Raw genomic sequence first — 17,559 nt, 5'->3', positions numbered from 1 at the left:
CTATTGTCAAACATGCATACACTTTATAAAAGACTAGGAAACCACAACAAAATCAACTTAGCACGCTGATGTTTTAAAATTTGCTATTTCAAAACACCAGTTTGAATGACACTTAGGTTTGTATAAAAGTTGTTACTGTAAATCGTAGGCCTCGATCATCCCCGGGATTAAAAAAACGAGCGAATCAACCAAAAAAGCAATTTATAAAACTGTCCAACGTAATAAATAGTCGCTATATACATCCACATACACGCTATATACATCTCCGATCTGCCACAGAAAAAGCGAAAAATCACAATTAAAAAAACGAAACCGTCTTGTGACACCGTCAGCCGTCGCAACTTTTGTGATATCGTCAATATCACGCAAGTCCCGAGTCCACATGCGTCCTCCTCTTCGAATCCGACCTCTGCACCCCATGATCAGGCGTCGATTTTAAAATATCGGGTTGACTTTGATTGGCGATAGCTTGGCTAATGATAGATTGATTTACCACAGACTGATTAACGGAAACCATTGTTCCCCTACTTAAAGTACCTAACAAAGGCGTACCGGGATTATTTATCAAGAGATTCATGTAGTCAGCTATGAGTAAAGTCAGTTCGAGTATTTTCGGTTTACTTAACGAAAAGATTAGTTTTTGGGAGGGTTGTTGGTCGTTTTGGGTCACGACCAACATGAAGTCTTCTTGACAACCGCCGAATGTGAGCACGTTGGTGTATGGGTATCTGACGCGTTGCTGCATCGTTGCAAGGTCGAGGATTGTGATGGAGTCTTCGTTCACCGCCAGCCAGATCATGGGCGAGTCGTGCTGGCGCAAACGCGCCTTAACAAGACCACAACCATGTTTTATTCTCATACAAGTTACACTGCCATTCAAAAAATTCTGGACACTTTAATTTATAATTATTAACAACACGAGTGCGAAAAGATAAGCTTAAATAAAGTTCGAGGGTTGTCGTTATGCAACCAGTGATTAAAATTGAAAAAAATCAAATGTGAATTACAACTTTCTCTTTCTGAACTACAATTCACAACTTCTGAATTATAATTTTTTTTCTCAAATATAAGTTAGTAAGCTGAAATTCCATTTATTAACATTTTCTGAAATACTTACTGCACTGAATTACAGTTGACTTTTTCTGAAATACATAATCTGAATTTCAATTAACGTTATCAGAAATACAGTTGAAAAACATGTAGATTTTTGGTGCTATTCTCGAATTTCTTTTACTACGTTATTGCTCTATTACTGTAAAACAGCTGTTATTCCTTAAACTCCCCTGATAGCAACATTTCTACAGTAACATTCTCTGTTGAATAACATTTAACAGCGGCAAAAATCTCGCCATAAACTAACAATGACAGTAATTTTTTTTAATGTTTTACCAAATTAACAAGAAATTGTATATTAAAATACAAGCTTAGGACCACGTATAGAATAATTCTACCTTTGATGTTTTAGAAATCGAAAAAATAATAAAGATATTAGAAAAAATCAACTAGTATAATTCAATCTGACAATGAACACCATTAAAAAACGTCAGGAACGCGTTTGTATAAATAAAAAAATCAACACTGTAACATTATTCCGGAAAATTAAACATTTATTTTTAAATTTGTATTATTTATTTCAAATTACATCCTCTAATAATTATTTTCTTTCTTCCAAATTGTGTTTTTTCCTTTTATTTTGCATATAAGTTCTCTCCAGCACAGACAGATTAAGATAATTTGGATTCACTTCAATTATGCCGACACGAGACAGAAATTGTTCCAAAAGAAAAATGTGATTTTCTTCAAATAAAAAAGATATTCGTTGTCCTGTTCTGTAGTTGTCTTATGCATCCATTTTTTTCACAATTTAATGCAATGTTGTGCAAAATGTAATACTTCATAATTACAATTAACCATGTAATCTGTCATTCAATTACTTTGTAAGAGCATAATCAAGTAATGTTCATTCATAATTACCCAAATTAATCGATTGATGTGTAACTAATTACAGATTTAGGGCCAATTTATAGAAGCGTCATCTGTAATTAAATGCATGATTAACTGATCACGTGACCAAATTGAAGCAATCTGATTCGTCCATTCGCGTTGTTAACTTTTAACAGCGCAATTAACTTTAGCTGAGTTTTCTATAAACCGGCCCTAAATATTGCAATTATTTTTTATTAAATATATTAAATACTAAATCTCCTAACTTCAGAAATAATGACTTTTTTTTAAAAAGCATAAAACACATTGACACAGCCATCCAAAGCAAGCCATATAGTTTAATAAACATTATAGGAACTAAATTAAAATTACAAACTTTTTTTTGTCATTTTTAAAAAAATATGGTTTTGTTAACTTGTTTCTCACTGTCACGATGTTGTTTCTTGGTAAAACACAATATAAAGATTTCATAATTTTTCAAAATTTTTGAAAGTGTTCGGAATTTTTTGATCGGCGGTGTACAAAAACGTGTGTTAAGTGTTTATGTGTACCAACCTGGAAGAGCGTGGCCCCGAAGAAGGGCCATTTGCGGGTGCAGGTGAGGTAAATCCGGACACAATCTAGCTGAGTTCGGCCTTTGAGCCCTCGCCACTTCTCCAAAAGCTTTGCTTGCAGCTCCGTTAGGCCTTCTTGCGTCAACTGATCCCGATATCTGTACGGATAGAACTTATCAATGGCGTTGAGAGCTTGATTCGAGTGAGCTGTAAGGATCCCGTGCACGTTATTCAAGGCGCTTAGAGTATTAGAATTTTGAATGGCAGTTGGCGGGCTTATCGTCCCATTCGTCGTCGATTTGGGGCTTTGGTGTCGATTGGAAGTCCCTTGATTACTTAAAGTATTATTTACACTAGTGTTTTTATGCGACCCGAAGGTGCAATCGCCCATATCGAGCTGTGCCATCAGTGCTGCCAACTCCAAGGCCAGTTCCCGGCTTAGCGGAAACCGTCCCGAAACAATCTGTTTATTGACTTGGTAGCACAGAAGTAACCTCTCTTTGTCCGTTTCTAAGCGAGCACTGTTCTTCCACCACAGTCGATTTTTGTAAGTCAGTCGAATCACACGACTGTTTTCAAATTTCCCTAAGCCTTTCTCACGTAAGGCAATCTCCCATTTCGATATCAAATCACAAAGTTTCGCGTTCGGGTCAAGCGTATGCTCTAGGTCTTTCTCAATCGGGTCATCGCTAAAAATCGCGAAGCCGTTGCTGACCCGACAGCAAATCTCGTGCGCTAGACTATCCTGAAACTCTTTGATTGTGGTAGAGCCGTCGAAACTCGTTATGTGATATGTGCCGTTGAGGAGGTGGACGGGCATCGAATGGGGCAAAGAGTGGTGTTGCGGGTTCTTCAGCAGGATGCTGAGGACTTCCATGCGAGACGGCTTCAACTCGCGACCTCCTGCAAACATTCCAATTCTCTCTTCCACAAAGAAAATAATTTCCACGGTGGCCAGACAAAAGCTCACAAAAATAAACTCACACAATAATAATTTTGAAAAAAAGTCACATCGAAAAAAGCCCACAAATAAAAAAATCACATCGAAAAAAGCTACGGAAAAAAGCTCACACAGAAAAAACCTACAGAGAAAGAAGCTCCTTATCTTAAAAAAATATTTTATTTAAAATTTAAGATTATTATTTTATTTTTGCATAAATTGAGCAAATTGTTTATCAACGGCAGCTGTTCTAAAAAATAAGGTAAGTCGAAGAAACTACATGTATAATTACTTAAAAATACAAAATTAGAGCTTGTTTTTTTATTTTCTGAATCGACAAATAATTTTTGAAATATTTTTTTTTTCTGACAAACTGACCTATTTGGCGATATCTGGCCCTATATAATTTAATAGAAAAAGACCAAACAATACAACCGATTGTTACTGAAAAATCAATTAAATCGAACAAAATAAGCTGAAAAATTAAAATTCGAACATTTTCTGCAACTTTCCATTTAAAATATATTACGAAAGATTTTTATTATTGCGATTTCTGGTACATATTCATCAGAATATAATCAAGTCTTTAAAAAAACTACATTGCACGTAACAATCAGTTTAGTCAAATGTCAAAAAGAAAATTTGCACCTAAATGTGTCGCCTTCAGTCAACAGAGTATAAAGGTCAATAATTAAGTATTAACTAACTCTATTAAAAAATATGCAACTTTTTGCAAAAATTAATATTTTCTTTATAAAACGATTGAATGAAATTAGCCGAAACAATGTAGCCAATGTAATTTTATCATCCCGGTTCAGCGGTTCTCAAAATTTGGGACCATAGCATCGAAAAAATTTTTTGGGAAAACTAAGCATTTTAGATAAAATCTTACAATAATTTTACTTTATTGATGCGTTTTTCTATTCCTATCTACCTTCAAATTTTACTAAACTATTCCCTAACATACGGGATAATTTTTTGAAAAGCTGTGTCAAATTTCCAAAATTTTAAATTTGTAGGTAAAACAAAAAATATTACAAGAAATAAAATTGAGTTCTTTGTCTAAAAAAAAAATGCACGGTTACCCTTTCGATTATCCTATTTTTTTTTTCTTGAATAGGAGTGTAGCAAAAACTGATTCTAAAACATTTTTATTGTTATCCGAATAATTATAAATTTATAAATCTATCTTCGATTGCAAAGATTGTTTTTTTCAGAGAGTTAATTTTTCCGTGAGCTTTTTTCCGTGTGAGCTTTTTTATGTTTAAATTTCCAGTGAATAATTGAAAACCCGCCCTTGCGTTGCGTAACCATGACAATGACATAATTCCGTGTCCTGAAATGTCATCGGTGCGTTGCGGAATTTTACCGTACTCTCGAATCGAGTAATTTTGAAATTTTTACGTCGATTTTCAATTCAAAAAGCGGCGCTTAAAACAGCGCACCACGTGACCTATATTAGGGTTGTGAACCTAAGTTGGCAAGCGGCCAAACGCCACCCCCAATCCGATATTCTGATCGCCATTCCCTTCGCTGCGCTATTGCGGTCGACAGGCCGCCAGCCACCGCTCGATACAAACCTTATTTTTATCAAATTCAACAATAATCCAATCGGCTAGTTAAAAAAAGTGAATTTCACAACGTTGTGTTGCTCATTTGTTTCGCTAAACGGTGAGTTTTCCATTATTTTTGGTGTAATAACGATAAATTTGCCTAGTGATAAGTTATTTGCCAATTGGTTTGTTTAAATTTGGTGGAACCACCCGTCCAGTGGTTGTCGGGCCTGAATAATGATTGGCAACAGTGTGATTGCGCAGATGGATGTTGTATTTAAATGTTATACGGGGCGTACACAATAAATATGTTTCAGAACTCTGAAAATGCCCACCAGAAAGGCAAAACACGCCGGCAGTTGGTATTCAGATTCAGGTAAGTGGCACCGGATTTTTACAAAAGCTGAGATAGGGTTTTTATTAAACAAAAATTCAACACAAAACAATTTTTTTTTTTGGTCAGTCGGTCATGTAATTTTTCCAGAGGTGGAATTATCGAACCAGCTTGGCTTGTGGCTGCAAAAAGCCAAATACGTTCACGGGCCCGCACGGGCTCTAATTGCACCGTACGTTACATACGAAATTTTTTCTACTGTTCACTCACACGATTATTTCAGACATGCTGGGTATAAATATTGTGGATCATGTTCGGCGTGGGCTTACAGACAAGTAATGCCCGAAATGGTGAAAAAAATATTTATTTTGGGGCCTTCGCACCATTTTGGCTTATCAGGGTGTGCCTTGACGACTGCCACTTACTACAAGACTCCTTTATACGACTTGTTGGTAGATTCTAAAGGTACCACACAAGTTTTTTTGAGTTTTTTTGCCAATTTTTCAGTTTCAGTTAATAGTGAATTACAGAGGACAGGTCAGTTTGAATTATTGGATTTGAACGTCGACGAGAAAGAACACAGCATTGAGATGCAATTACCTTACGTGGCTAAAGTCATGGAATGGTAATTTTTATTAAAAACTACAAATAATGTAACTTATTGTTTCCAGCTACAAGGACCAGTTCACGATAGTGCCAATCCTTGTTGGGACATTAAGTGCGGAAAAACACCTAAACTATGGGAAAATTTTCGTCAATTACTTGAAAGATCCGGAAAATCTTTTCATCATATCGTCCGATTTTTGCCACTGGGGGTCCCAATTTCGTTACACTTATTATGACCGGTCTTACAACAGTATTTACGAATCCATACACAATTTGGACCTTATGGTAATTTTTCACGTGTGGTGAAACACCTCTCAATTTTTTTTCAGGGAATGAACACGATTGAAAATTTAAATCCAACCGAATTCAGTGATTATTTAAAACAGTACGGCAACACGATTTGTGGGCGCCATGTTATCGGAATTTTGCTTCATGTAAAACAAAATGGTTCACAACCGCTGGTGTTAATTAATTTTTTTCAGATGGTTCAGAATTTGATCGAGGAGACGGATCAAAGGCCGAAATTAAAATTCCTGAAATACGCGCAATCGAATCAATGCGTTTCTATGAGCGACTCGTCGGTGAGCTATGCCGCTGCTGCTCTTACAATAGACTAGTTTATATCAAATTTTCGTGAATAAAAAATTGCTAACCTGTTTGTATCGTCCTTTCCAAGGCCCGCTCACAATACGCCGCATATTTCCCACACTCTGTCCGATTGTCAGCGTTTCTCTGCAGATGCAGCTTCAAAAACCACAATAATCTTGACGACTTCGGAACGAACAAACTGACAGCCAACGCGAGCAACTGCCATCCTTGCAACAACGTGTAACTCGGGGGTCCTTTATGGTCTTTATGCTCCTTGTAACATTCCTTGTGCTCTTTGTATTTCTCTTCCTGGACCGCCTGTATATTGGAAGATGCAATTTGTTGGTCAGAAGTACTGTTTATACTGGGAGTCGTTTCGCAGGTGAATAAACTTTGAGTCGCGCAAAGGAGAAGTTGCTGAAAAGAATTTTGGTGTTTCTGTATATGGGGCTAGAAGAGTGACTGGACATGACTAAGGGGCAAGCAGAAAGGGGCACAAGCCTTTAGATGAGATGATCAGTGTCGAGTGTTTGATGACCCCAAAACGTTCTGCTTGATGATTGTGTCACGTGAAGGAACGATGCATACGCAGGCATCTATTCTATTCTAGGGACTAAAACATCCAAAAAAAGAAACTAAACTGAAACACCAACATTCTTAGTGGGGAAAGGCACGGTTTAAAGAAAGTTGCTGTTTCATGCAAGGGCAAATGAAATGTCTTCTACAGCTGTCTTTTCGCAAGAACTGGACGTTTGAGTGTCCCACACTAGCTTGTCTTAAAAACTTAACATAACTTTCGAGACAGAAAATCCGCCTTTCTAACTAAACTGGACATAAAAACTCAATAAAAAAAGCACACTTACACTTTTTTTAAGCAACTTTTGTGTAGATACCTGGACTCCGAGCTTGGGCAAGGGCGAGCTTTTGCTCGTTTGCTTAATTAACGCACAAATGAGTTCGGCCTGTAGCTCCGGCATGTCCAAACATTGCTGCAATGCATTTTGTGCCAACACTACGTGATAATCGATTCCGGCTTGGTCAACAGCCGCCGACATGAATAATTGCAGACATTTGAATAGTTTGATTGCTTCGGCCTAGCACAAGGCAATCTCAGGTGAAAAAATTCCAACTGTTTGCATACCTGTAGCGTTTCAGTCGGTAGTGTTGTAAGCGGGAAATACGAAGGTATAGCCCCGTCTTTCGTACAAGGCACATGTAACAACACCGGATGCCTCCACAAGACGCAGTTCGAATCGCCATCGACCTCCATCAATTTATGTATCAATTGTTCGTATTGTGTGCCAGTGCTGGGGCCGCCGCCGCTGGCTACAGTCAAATGATACAGCCACGAATCTTTCTCCTATAATAAAATTGAAAGATTCCCCATTACGATAAAGCCAGTCACGTACTTGTTTCCCTAAACACAATAAATACGTAGGGCCTTGATTTGTGGGAAATATCCCGATGGTTAAGTCCGGATGTTCCGTATCTCGTTCCTCGGAATCGGAATCTGATAAATGCTCGACTTCTTCAACCCGCGCGTCACGCATATTGATTTGACCTGCTGGCGTCTACACCAACACTTTAAAAATTTCAATTTTCATAATTGTAACTTACCGTGTCTGTTGGCGATTTAAAATACAAAAACATTTTTCCGATTAGCACGCACCAGCATTTTTTCGCGTGACCATTTTTCACTTTCGTTAGCCATCCTTGAACTGACGGTTTGTTCTCTTCCTTGCTCAGTAATAACTTGGTTGCGTTTCTTCGTTGTACGTTTTGAAGGATTCTAACCCAGTCTTCCATCGCAGTTATTGAGTCGGCTGTTAAATAGTACGTTTTTTTGCCCGTGTCTATCTCGAAAGTGTTGGAGCCTTCGGCTCTCGTTATTTTACAAACTTCGTCTAAGATTATTTGACCCTGAGGTTTGCGGTTTATATCACTTTGACTCTTGTAGTAAGTCAAGACGCCGTTTTTCAACACGAACCATTTCTTACGCCACGTTTTTAACTTCCCCCCTGATGGAACAAAATCATTCACTATCGCCTGACTGTTATTTATTAATTACCTAATTTTGCTAAAGACCCACTTTTTTCTAAACTTTCAATCCGCTTGGGACTATCTAAATAAGACGCTCTAAGCAACATTGACGATTCTAGACTAGTCGTATCACAACTGAGAGCATCCGGTGGTACGGCATAATCATCCGACATGCCACTCTCGAACGAAGTGTCTGAAACACCTTCGTGTCAATGTTAATCAAGGGATTTCTACACACAAAGCGGGCGAGGCGAAAACATCAAAACAATTTACCTCGAGTTTTGCTTTTACTCGGGGATCCACTGCTACTGGAAGCCGTCCGTTTCCCCGGACTTGAACCCGAAGTATCACCGGAACTTCTACTATGAGTATTGGTACCGTCGACAGCGGTGGTGTTATTACCTTCACCGTCACTCGAATCGTCCGAAGAGTCGCCAGTGAAGGGCATGGACCGGATCTGGCTCGCCCGGCCTTTGACAGTAGCGTAGACCGGAACTGGGATGTCCTGGTACCCCGCCTGCTCCGGGCCGATGTCGCTGGGGGTGGTTCCGGTCAACGTTAACCCGTCAGCCGCTACCTGTGTTATAACATTTTTTGTGTATTAACTATTTTCCTCTAAATAAATAAATTTATCGTTGAAAGTTTGGGCATTACTATTGTTATTTGTACGTTTTTTGGTTTGTCTCTCCCGAAATTGCTTCCCTGCGGAATTACCTGATAAATCCGATCCTCCCAGCTGGGGAACCTGTGAATCGGCGGCGTGGGAGCCCTAGGCCAGGGGACTTTTTCTCTGCTGGGCGTGTAAATCTCGGCATAATCATGTGCCAAATCCGGATCAGAAGCACTGCTGCTGGGAACCCTCCCAATGCTCAGATTATCAACCGCCGCTCTCAGCTCGTCCGTCAGTGGATCCATGCTCGAATTACTCGTTCCGAAATTGACGCTTGTTACAAGAGTGCTCGGCACTGCCGGCTCGAAATTACTGCTCAGGCAAACCGACTGATGTCTCCTGTGTCGATTGCTCCTCGTCGAATTGGAAGTGGATGTGTGTTGTCTGGGCTCTGGTGAGCAGCTCTCTGATCTCCGGCGGTCCGCCAGGGCTAAGTGGTTTCGGAGCAGTTCCAGTTGTTGATTGCACTTGATATTCTGTTCGCGAAGGGTTTGGTTTTGTTGTTCGAGTTCGCGGAGTTTATTCGTCACCCATTCTTTGATGCGGGCCGCTTTGGCTTCGACTTGGCGGGCGTCGTGGAGTCGCAACTGGCGTTGCTCTTCCACTTCGCCCTCTAAACGGTGGATCTGGAGGTTGTTCGGGTCACTTTGCTGCGACCATGCAAGCTTCTGTTCCATTATTCGCACCTGGAAACAAAGACGATTTGCTGGAATTCGATCGATTGCTACAATTGCCATATCATAAATTCCAAAGTCATTTGAATAAAAGTCACACGCGAAGGTTCCAGACTCTACCCGAACTCACACCCAGAAAATTAAATAAATTGAGGTCCATTACAGACAAGATAAAATTAAAATCTTTGAACTTCCTCAATTTATCACATTTTCCTTTCTGCTCGTTCATTTTGCGTTACATTTTCATCTCGTTTTGAACGCAAGAGTCAACAACCACTGATTAAAAATCCTTAATTGCGGCAGGAGCGCAGCTTGGACAAAGCATTACAGAAACGAATTATTTTCGTCCTAAAAACAAACCACAACCTCGCCTCAGGTTAAATCGGCAAAGTTGAACGAAACAAAGGAGGCAAAAAGCGGCGTAACATTAGACAAACTACTAATTAAAATGGCACGTTTGGCCAAATACCAATTATGGTATAAATCTGGAAAGTTTACCGTGCGTCTCCATGTTGCCTCTGGCTGCCACCCTAACTCCTGAAGCGAAAAACAGGGGTATTAGCGCTCCCCATCCACACACTAAAACCTTTCGGTTCCAACTAAAGCCCAAACGGCACAAACTTAGCACGTATACAGTGTCTGCAATGGCTAAAAATGAGTGCATGCCGATGTGAACTCGGCGCCAAGGCGTCCCGACGCTTGTCACAAAACTTCCCCATAGTGGGGGAGACCATTGGCTATTGTAACCACCCTCTTCTTGAAACGATGCGGTTGCAAACAAACAAGCAAGGGGTTGTGTTGTTAAATCCGACAAAATATCGTATTACGCAACTGTTAAACGCAGATTCCAAATGTGATAAATGGGGATGCGGTCACAGATGCTGTCACTGCCACAAATAGGCTGGATTTAATTAATTCGAGCGGTGAAAAGAGAAAAAATCGACGAAATTGTGGAGAACATCTATCAATTGGAGTTTTGGACATGCGACAAAAACATGTGTTGGAAGTTTCAAACCCTTGGAGCGTTGAACCCAATAAGGGTAAATTGATTTGTAACGTCACAAAGGGGTGATATTGTGACGTCGGCTAATTGACAATTCGACCTACCCCAAGACAACACGTTAGAAAAAATGCAACCCCACGTGGCTATAAATTTTTTATTAGTTTCAAGTATCTCCGATCCGACTCTATCCGGTTATTTAATCGAACAAACAGGAACAAAGTTTTTTGTATCGGGAAATTTGTCGGAAGCTTTTCCACTTATAATTTATAACGTTTCGTAAAACGAAGTATCCAGAAACTTGGTACATCAATAATAAAGACACGCCTTGTAATAAAGGAGTTCATCTCCGAATCAATATTTGTGTTAGTAGCTTGTAAACAACTTCCACGTCGAAAACCGAAATACTGCAAATACCTAATGCATGAGAAAAATCGAGAACTGACAAGAATTGCAAACATGTAACAAAGAAAATATGATACAACACAACGGCTGATGAAAAAATATGCAAATAAGGGTTTGACGATAATTCATGAGGGGAACTGATAGCCCTAAAAGGATAGGGTAATGGACACACTTTAGCCACTGCGGGGTCGAATCCCAAAATGTCACTTAATCAAGAGCGTTTTAATTGAAAGTGATAAAACGAAGTTTCGTAATAAATTCAATCATGAAAAAAATATTTACAGAGGGTATCCCCAAGTCTAGGATTAATAAACGAAAAAAATCTTATTGCAAATTATGTAACTTTGAAAAATATTTCAAAATAGTAACACGAAAACATGCTGTTTTTTTTTAATAAAATGCATGATTTTTTTTGGTCTGAATGTTTTAATTTTAAATAAATAAAAACTCGGGCAAGATTTCACGTTTATTGAAACAACAAAATAAGAGTAGCAACGAACTAAACACTTTACAGTTGTTTTACTGTAAAAATAAATACTTTTTGTATGTTTATTTAACTGTGTTTTCAAAGTCGGTGCTTTTAAATAATCTTAAAAAACCATGTATGACCCTCAGAAGTACTTTACAACACAAAACACATGTAAGAGACTACATTTGATATGTTTATGTGTTGTTTGTGCACCCTTTGCGTAAGCGTATAATGTGCAAAACTCGCCATAACGCTCTCCTTTAGTGTCATTTACCTAAACAATGTAGGCTACCACATTTTTTCTTCAACTTGTAGTTTTATTCATTCATAAAATAACCCCTAAGTATTCTTATACTTATTTTATTAATTAACAACCCTCATTCATTACCCAGTTTTTTATTTATTTTTATCTAGTATGAATGAAATCGTGCATACAGTGAACTCGAAATTAACGACATCAGACATAAACATGGGTTTTACTGCATTTTGCACAATGGAAGAGGAATGCGAAGCTCGTAAATCCACAATAAGAACTAGGACGAAAGACACTAGTATTAGCAAGAGCTTAGGAATTAGTTACACTTACCAAGACATTTTCGGGACATTTTTAAAGTGTTTAAAGCCTTCCAACATGTGTTGAAAACGTGAAAAATCAACTAGACCGGCTTTAAAACCCTACAAACGTAGTGATAACGACACTGGCACGTGCAGCTGTGAGATTTAAAAAACATACATTCATACATAGAGCTGTACTCTGTAACATGAGGGGGTTCGACCCTAATTTTATGTGCGTACGCTAAAATTAAATGACTCATCATCTGCACATGTTTGAACTTTTAATTACTGAATAAATAAAGCGCGATTTGCCACAACCCTCGGGTGTTTTGAGTTGGAAAAATCGATGATAGGTGTAGAAAAAAAGCTGAGATGAACCTTTTGTCACTGACCCTACCTGACATTTACACACGTGTTAGGGTTTGTTGACTTTTTCAAAATCGGAAAAAAATCGAATCATTTGAATGTGAGCTTCGAACTGTTTGTTCGAGATCTACATTTGTGAATAATTGATTGCGTTTCCATTTTCCACATCAGGAATTCTTTTTAACGTCGACTTTGCAACAATAAAAAAATAAGAAAAAAGCTCAGAAAATCGAGATAAAGTCAACCGATAGGAAAGCTCTCGAATGCATGCTTATCTGAGGATGCAAATCCAAAACAAATTGAAGTTACATCCAATGTGACGAGAAATAAAGGAAAAAAGACTTACATTTTCCCTGAAAATGTCCCCCAAACAAACAACGAAACGTCGCACAAACAAAACAACCAAAACAAAACTCGAAACAAAAACCTATAGCGACTCTCTGTTTTTCTGTCAGCTGAAAGACGCCATGACCGCCAGCGTCGAGACGGAAAATAATCAATAACAGACGATAGGGAAAGTGAAATTCGGGTTGCCATGCGACCACTTCTATCTCTTTTCCAATCGATGTTTAACGTATTCATCTTACCTTGTCCTCGGCTTCTTCCGCTCGACTTTCCGCCTCCAAAACCCTCTGTTCCAGTTCGGAAAGCTGGAAACAATAACAAAATTAACAACAACATCCCTAAAAAATCAAAAATTGGATAAACAAAGGCGCTTTTTTCGAAATACACCACAGGTGCCGCCCTCTGGCACCGAACGGACGCAGTGGACTAGTCTCTCGTAGATGTCGCCCCCGTCGCGAAATAGGGGATGCAAATTCGATCCCTTGTATTGTATGTTGCCTAGCCGGTAGCTATTTGCTCTCGCCCCTAATTGAATTGAGTCTTTGAATGTTTGAAGCATTCGTATTTAACTTTATTAGTTTACATTCGAAATTCGAGTCAAGCGAGAAGAAATTCCATCCACTTGAATAATTTAACCAAGGATTATTAATTTGTGCTTTGACAGAGAAAGTCTGGTAAACAAATTCAAGCGTCTATTCCTTCCTATAATTGGATTATGTTGGTTAGCATCGACACTTGTGACAGTGGCACAGGTGCTCACTCAACCATAGCGAATAAAACATGACAACACCTGCTCCAAACGAGCATTTGCTTAATTAACAACGCGTTTAAAAAATTAACAACTCGAAAAAAACGACGACAAAAGCTTGATTGTTTTCCTAATGATATATGGGCCCAGTAAAGCACTCAATTTATTTCATTGGTGTAATGGCCGTTACTTTACCGCAACAAGCAACCATCACATTGTCACGCCATTTCCGATCTTATCGTGGTAAATCCCTAAACTTACCGATGGTACTAAACCTCATTAAGTGATAAAAATACCGTGTTAACATGACCTGCACGCATTCGATTTTAATTGTACGTCACTGAGGGTTGATTTGTGGGCCTTACTTGGATACATCTATGCCGGATATCGCACATTAATCTCACCCCCGGAAGTGTCAGGGTAAAATACGTTCTTTTTTAAGATCGACGCTTGAATTAAGCTGTTCTTTTCCGTATAATACGTTGGCACATTTTTGAATAACGACCCTTTAATTATTTTAAAGTCTCATCTCGCCGCGGTTAACGTATTCAAGTTTTTCTTTTATGTCAGGAATATGCAAGGTTTTACTTAATTAACTCACCCGAGATTATGTGTTTAAGACAGTGTGCTAAATTAGATTACGAAACTTGATTAATAAAAATACAGACGGAACGGTATTTCATTAATTCACTGAAAGGAATTTAATTGCCGCAAGGCTTTTGACAAACTCTCAATGATTGAAAGAAATTTGATTGTGATTTAGTATGCTTTTCAATTACGGCTTAATTGCTTCCACGTTTTTAATTTAAAAATTCATTACCAAATATTGCAAGAATTTTTAAAACCCGGCGCATCCACCAATTTTATACATTCGAAATACTCTGCCTGGCATTGAAACACAAACAAAAACAATTAATAAATTCAGAATTAATTTTCAGGAATATTAGGCAAGCACAAAGCGGACTTTTCTAAAATTATTTCGCTCCGTTATTGTGTTTTTTTCCTCAGAAAGTTTGCAACTTTATACACCTTGTTCTATGGCTGAATATTAAAAACGGAATTGAAAGTTATTCCAAAAAAACTTTAATAAAAAACCCTTATTTTAGTAACAATTTAAAACTTTCTCGACCATTAAACTAAAAACACAGATATTTGAATAAAGAACTAATGACACAATGCATCAAACAGTTTGGTGTGAAATTAAGTGTTTGTTTGTTCAAAAAAAGTGTCGTAAAACTGTAAATTGGCAAGCAAGGTTGAATGAAAAGCAATACCACACTATAGTATTATCCCGGCGCATCCACCATTTTTGACAACTATTGTTTGAAATGAATTATTAATGAAAATGGTCTTTATTTGATTCTAGTTGAATGTTTGTTTGTGAAACTTGCCGTTATTATTAATTTTGAATTTAGAATTGCAAGAAACTAAAGTTTCCAGGAAATGTATATTCAAATAGGGGCGACTAGTTGCGAGTATTTGAAATTCCAAAGACATGCAAAGCAAGAATTAGCAAACCAACTTAAAATATTGTTTCACTGTGTACATTTAATTTCGCTTTAACGAAATGTAAATAGAATAGACCGAAATGTGATGATGTCGGCAACAGGCTAGCGGTTTTGTGATTCAAATGTAAATTCGCAACATTAAATGAATTGCTTGCCAATAAAGCACTTTGTTAAATTGTTTCCAAAAAAACGAGCAAATTGAAAACTGTCGGAATTGTTTTATAAAACCGGAATCCCTGCAAACGAATTAAAAATAAAACGAAACAAGATCGAGCGACTGTAATTTCAAAGTGGAAAACAAAAGCAGCCGTTCCGTAATAAGACGTGTTTATCTGTGCAGAAGCATAATTTGTTTCGATTGTATCGTTCGCAAATATTAAATTCGAAACTTTTCAATTATCCGACGGAAATTAAAGCCGACACAACAAACAAGAAAATTTCGTGATGACGTGATGTGGTCGCCCTCGGGCCCCTTTTGCATGTACACCACATGTGAAAACTGTGCACTCCCTCTATACTGTTTTATTTTATCGTCGTCATGAAAACTGAAGCTCCAAGGCAGAGCGAAGTCGGACGTGAGGCGAAAACCAAAGAGGCCTTCCGTCTAAACAAGCGCAACACGTGGTTTATTTTATACTTGTGAGTTTAAGGCGCAAACCTTACCTGTGCAATTACCTTCGGGGACCACATAAAATCCCGAAAGGGATCGAACAATAAATAAATTCTGACGCCGCTTCGCTCGCCCGTCTAATGCCGGACGATGAGCGCGATCCTTATTTTTATCGGATTTCATAAATGCCATTTGATAAATGGTTATTTGATTAGGCTAAGGGGAGGCCACACGTGCATTAGCCGCTTCCCCTTGATCGAATCAACCAATTGACGACACCCAAAGTAATACGTTTGCTGTCTTGTTAAGTTAACAACTCGTTACTGACACGAACAGATCAACGAATTGGCGTAGGAAACCCACGAGCTTATCAATACATAGACAACAGTATGATCAAGTAAACTTTTTGCCCGGCGCATCCACCATTATTATGCCAAGAAATTCGAGATTTATTTTTCTGGACAATACCAATGTTGAAAATCGTTATATTCCAGAAATTAGGATTTACGGCCGACGACTGTCATAACATGGCCATATGTATTGTTCGAAAGGCAATAACTTTTGTGCGGACAAGTCAAAATTAAATTTATGAAAGGGTTCACGTACGTTTAATTCCAGTAAAAAGCTAACGACTTGGAAAAGTGGGAGGAAAGGCTGGGTCAAGCGGAGCAGTTGAGTTTTGATTTAGTACAAAACACGGAACTTGAATCATTTTTTGTTAAAACCGCTCAGAATCTTAAACTAGCACAAAGCAATAAAATCGGAGAAAACAAGCCAATAAAGCGTAGATTAAGCAATGTAATGCTAAACTAAGATCTACAGGAATTATGTATACAAGACGTTTATCGCAATTTTCAAAATAAAACCGTCTAAATAGGCCATTATTCGTAGGTTTATTTCGGGCACTATTACCATATAAATAACCGGTCCCAAAACAAATAATGCAAGAGGAAAAGAATGTCAAACGATCCCTTTAAACCGGCCAAGTCGATGTAAATCTTTTGCGAGATATGCGACCGAGATTCGTTTTTCGAGAGTTTAGTTCGAATGGAAATGACCAAAAAAATGTTTCGTGAAATTAGATCATGTCGAAAGTAATTAAAGTTGTTCCATAATTCACGTTAATGTGCGTCCGCTTTGATACAATATTGATGTTTTGAAAACACCGCTGAAATATTAAAAAGCAGTTGTCCCCAGACCTCTCCGTCAAGCGTAACGAATTTTCAGAATGCTTCTCGACCACGGGATGCGAGTTTTTAGTATGACGTACGCGTATGCGTATGATATTCACAGCGGTACCATAAATAACAAGCATGGTGACAATCCCTGAGGGATTTGCGTGATATAGAACATGTCAATTGGTACAAATGCTCAGAAACGCGCCTACAAAACAACCACACACGTTCAGGAAATACGACGCCATTTTTACATATCGGCACCATGAATGCATAATAATTCACGGTGGAAAAGCACCATCTTTTAACTCGTTTAATTAGATAATAAAATGACCGGTCGTGGAGAAAACTGTTTAGCTAGGAAAGAAAATAAAGCTCGAGCTTTGAATAAGCACAAGCCATTTATCACTGTCAGGACCAAAACTACGGTATAATATTTCTATTAATTAAATTCAATCGGGCCAAAGTTTTTGCA

General features: G+C 38.2%; 2 protein-coding genes and 1 long non-coding RNA gene across 16 annotated transcripts in view; 1 reads left to right on the top strand and 2 right to left on the bottom strand.

Annotated features, from left to right (window-relative positions):
- Positions 1-184: 184 nt before the first annotated feature.
- The window catches only part of LOC664485 (uncharacterized protein), an 86,743-nt gene continuing 69,368 nt past the window's right edge, over positions 185-17,559 (bottom strand). For 3 of the 10 annotated variants that reach the window (XM_015979012.2, XM_015979013.2, XM_015979018.2), the window contains exons 3-13: positions 13,286-13,348; positions 9,274-9,915; positions 8,833-9,136; positions 8,588-8,761; positions 8,137-8,537; positions 7,929-8,090; positions 7,661-7,879; positions 7,383-7,613; positions 6,585-6,936; positions 2,500-3,401; positions 185-826 (exon numbers count right to left, since the gene is read on the bottom strand). In XM_015979012.2, coding sequence (XP_015834498.1) covers positions 362-826; positions 2,500-3,401; positions 6,585-6,936; positions 7,383-7,613; positions 7,661-7,879; positions 7,929-8,090; positions 8,137-8,537; positions 8,588-8,761; positions 8,833-9,136; positions 9,274-9,915; positions 13,286-13,348 — 3,915 coding nt within the window. In that variant the 3' untranslated portion in view covers positions 185-361. Of the gene's footprint in view, positions 827-2,499; positions 3,402-6,584; positions 6,937-7,382; positions 7,614-7,660; positions 7,880-7,928; positions 8,091-8,136; positions 8,538-8,587; positions 8,762-8,832; positions 9,137-9,273; positions 9,916-10,401; positions 10,536-13,044; positions 13,193-13,285; positions 13,349-17,559 lie in introns of those variants that run through there. The other 7 variants (XM_008194041.3, XM_015979015.2, XM_015979017.2 and 4 more) reach the window with 7 other exon arrangements.
- Positions 4,494-6,589, top strand: LOC103312698 (protein MEMO1). 3 transcript variants are annotated; one of them, XM_064358731.1, is made up of 8 exons: positions 4,570-5,109; positions 5,309-5,367; positions 5,476-5,557; positions 5,609-5,790; positions 5,839-5,950; positions 5,997-6,216; positions 6,261-6,365; positions 6,414-6,589. In XM_064358731.1, exons 2-8 carry the CDS (start codon positions 5,319-5,321, stop codon positions 6,546-6,548), a joined length of 885 nt encoding a protein of 294 aa, XP_064214801.1. In that variant the 5' UTR covers positions 4,570-5,109; positions 5,309-5,318; the 3' UTR covers positions 6,549-6,589. The 3 variants fall into 3 exon arrangements, with proteins under 3 accessions (XP_064214800.1, XP_064214801.1, XP_015834516.1); XM_064358730.1 differs by having other exon boundaries at positions 4,494-5,109; positions 5,609-5,950; XM_015979030.2 differs by lacking the exon at positions 4,570-5,109 and having other exon boundaries at positions 5,156-5,367; positions 5,609-5,950.
- Positions 11,875-12,841, bottom strand: LOC135267074 (uncharacterized). 3 transcript variants are annotated; one of them, XR_010335333.1, is made up of 4 exons: positions 12,622-12,841; positions 12,511-12,573; positions 12,364-12,452; positions 11,875-12,310 (listed from the first exon to the last, which is right to left on the bottom strand). It is a non-coding gene; the product is annotated as an uncharacterized LOC135267074 (long non-coding RNA). The 3 variants fall into 3 exon arrangements; XR_010335331.1 differs by having other exon boundaries at positions 12,511-12,841; XR_010335332.1 differs by having other exon boundaries at positions 12,364-12,573.

The sequence above is a fragment of the Tribolium castaneum genome, chromosome 9, assembly GCF_031307605.1.
Source record: "Tribolium castaneum strain GA2 chromosome 9, icTriCast1.1, whole genome shotgun sequence".
NCBI lineage: Eukaryota > Metazoa > Arthropoda > Insecta > Coleoptera > Tenebrionidae > Tribolium > Tribolium castaneum.
The sequence above is the reverse complement of the archived record's forward strand: the minus strand, read 5'-3'. Positions and strand labels throughout refer to the sequence as shown.

Excerpts from the sequence above, each read along its gene's own strand:
- LOC103312698 (XM_064358730.1), top strand. The coding sequence starts at position 5,319 with ATGCCCACCAGAAAGGCAAAACACGCCGGCAGTTGGTATTCAGATTCA. Across the intron at positions 5,558-5,608 it reads GCACGGGCTCTAATTGCACC|ACATGCTGGGTATAAATATT; the intron begins GTACGTTACATA and ends CGATTATTTCAG. Across the intron at positions 6,366-6,413 it reads TTATCGGAATTTTGCTTCAT|ATGGTTCAGAATTTGATCGA; the intron begins GTAAAACAAAAT and ends AATTTTTTTCAG.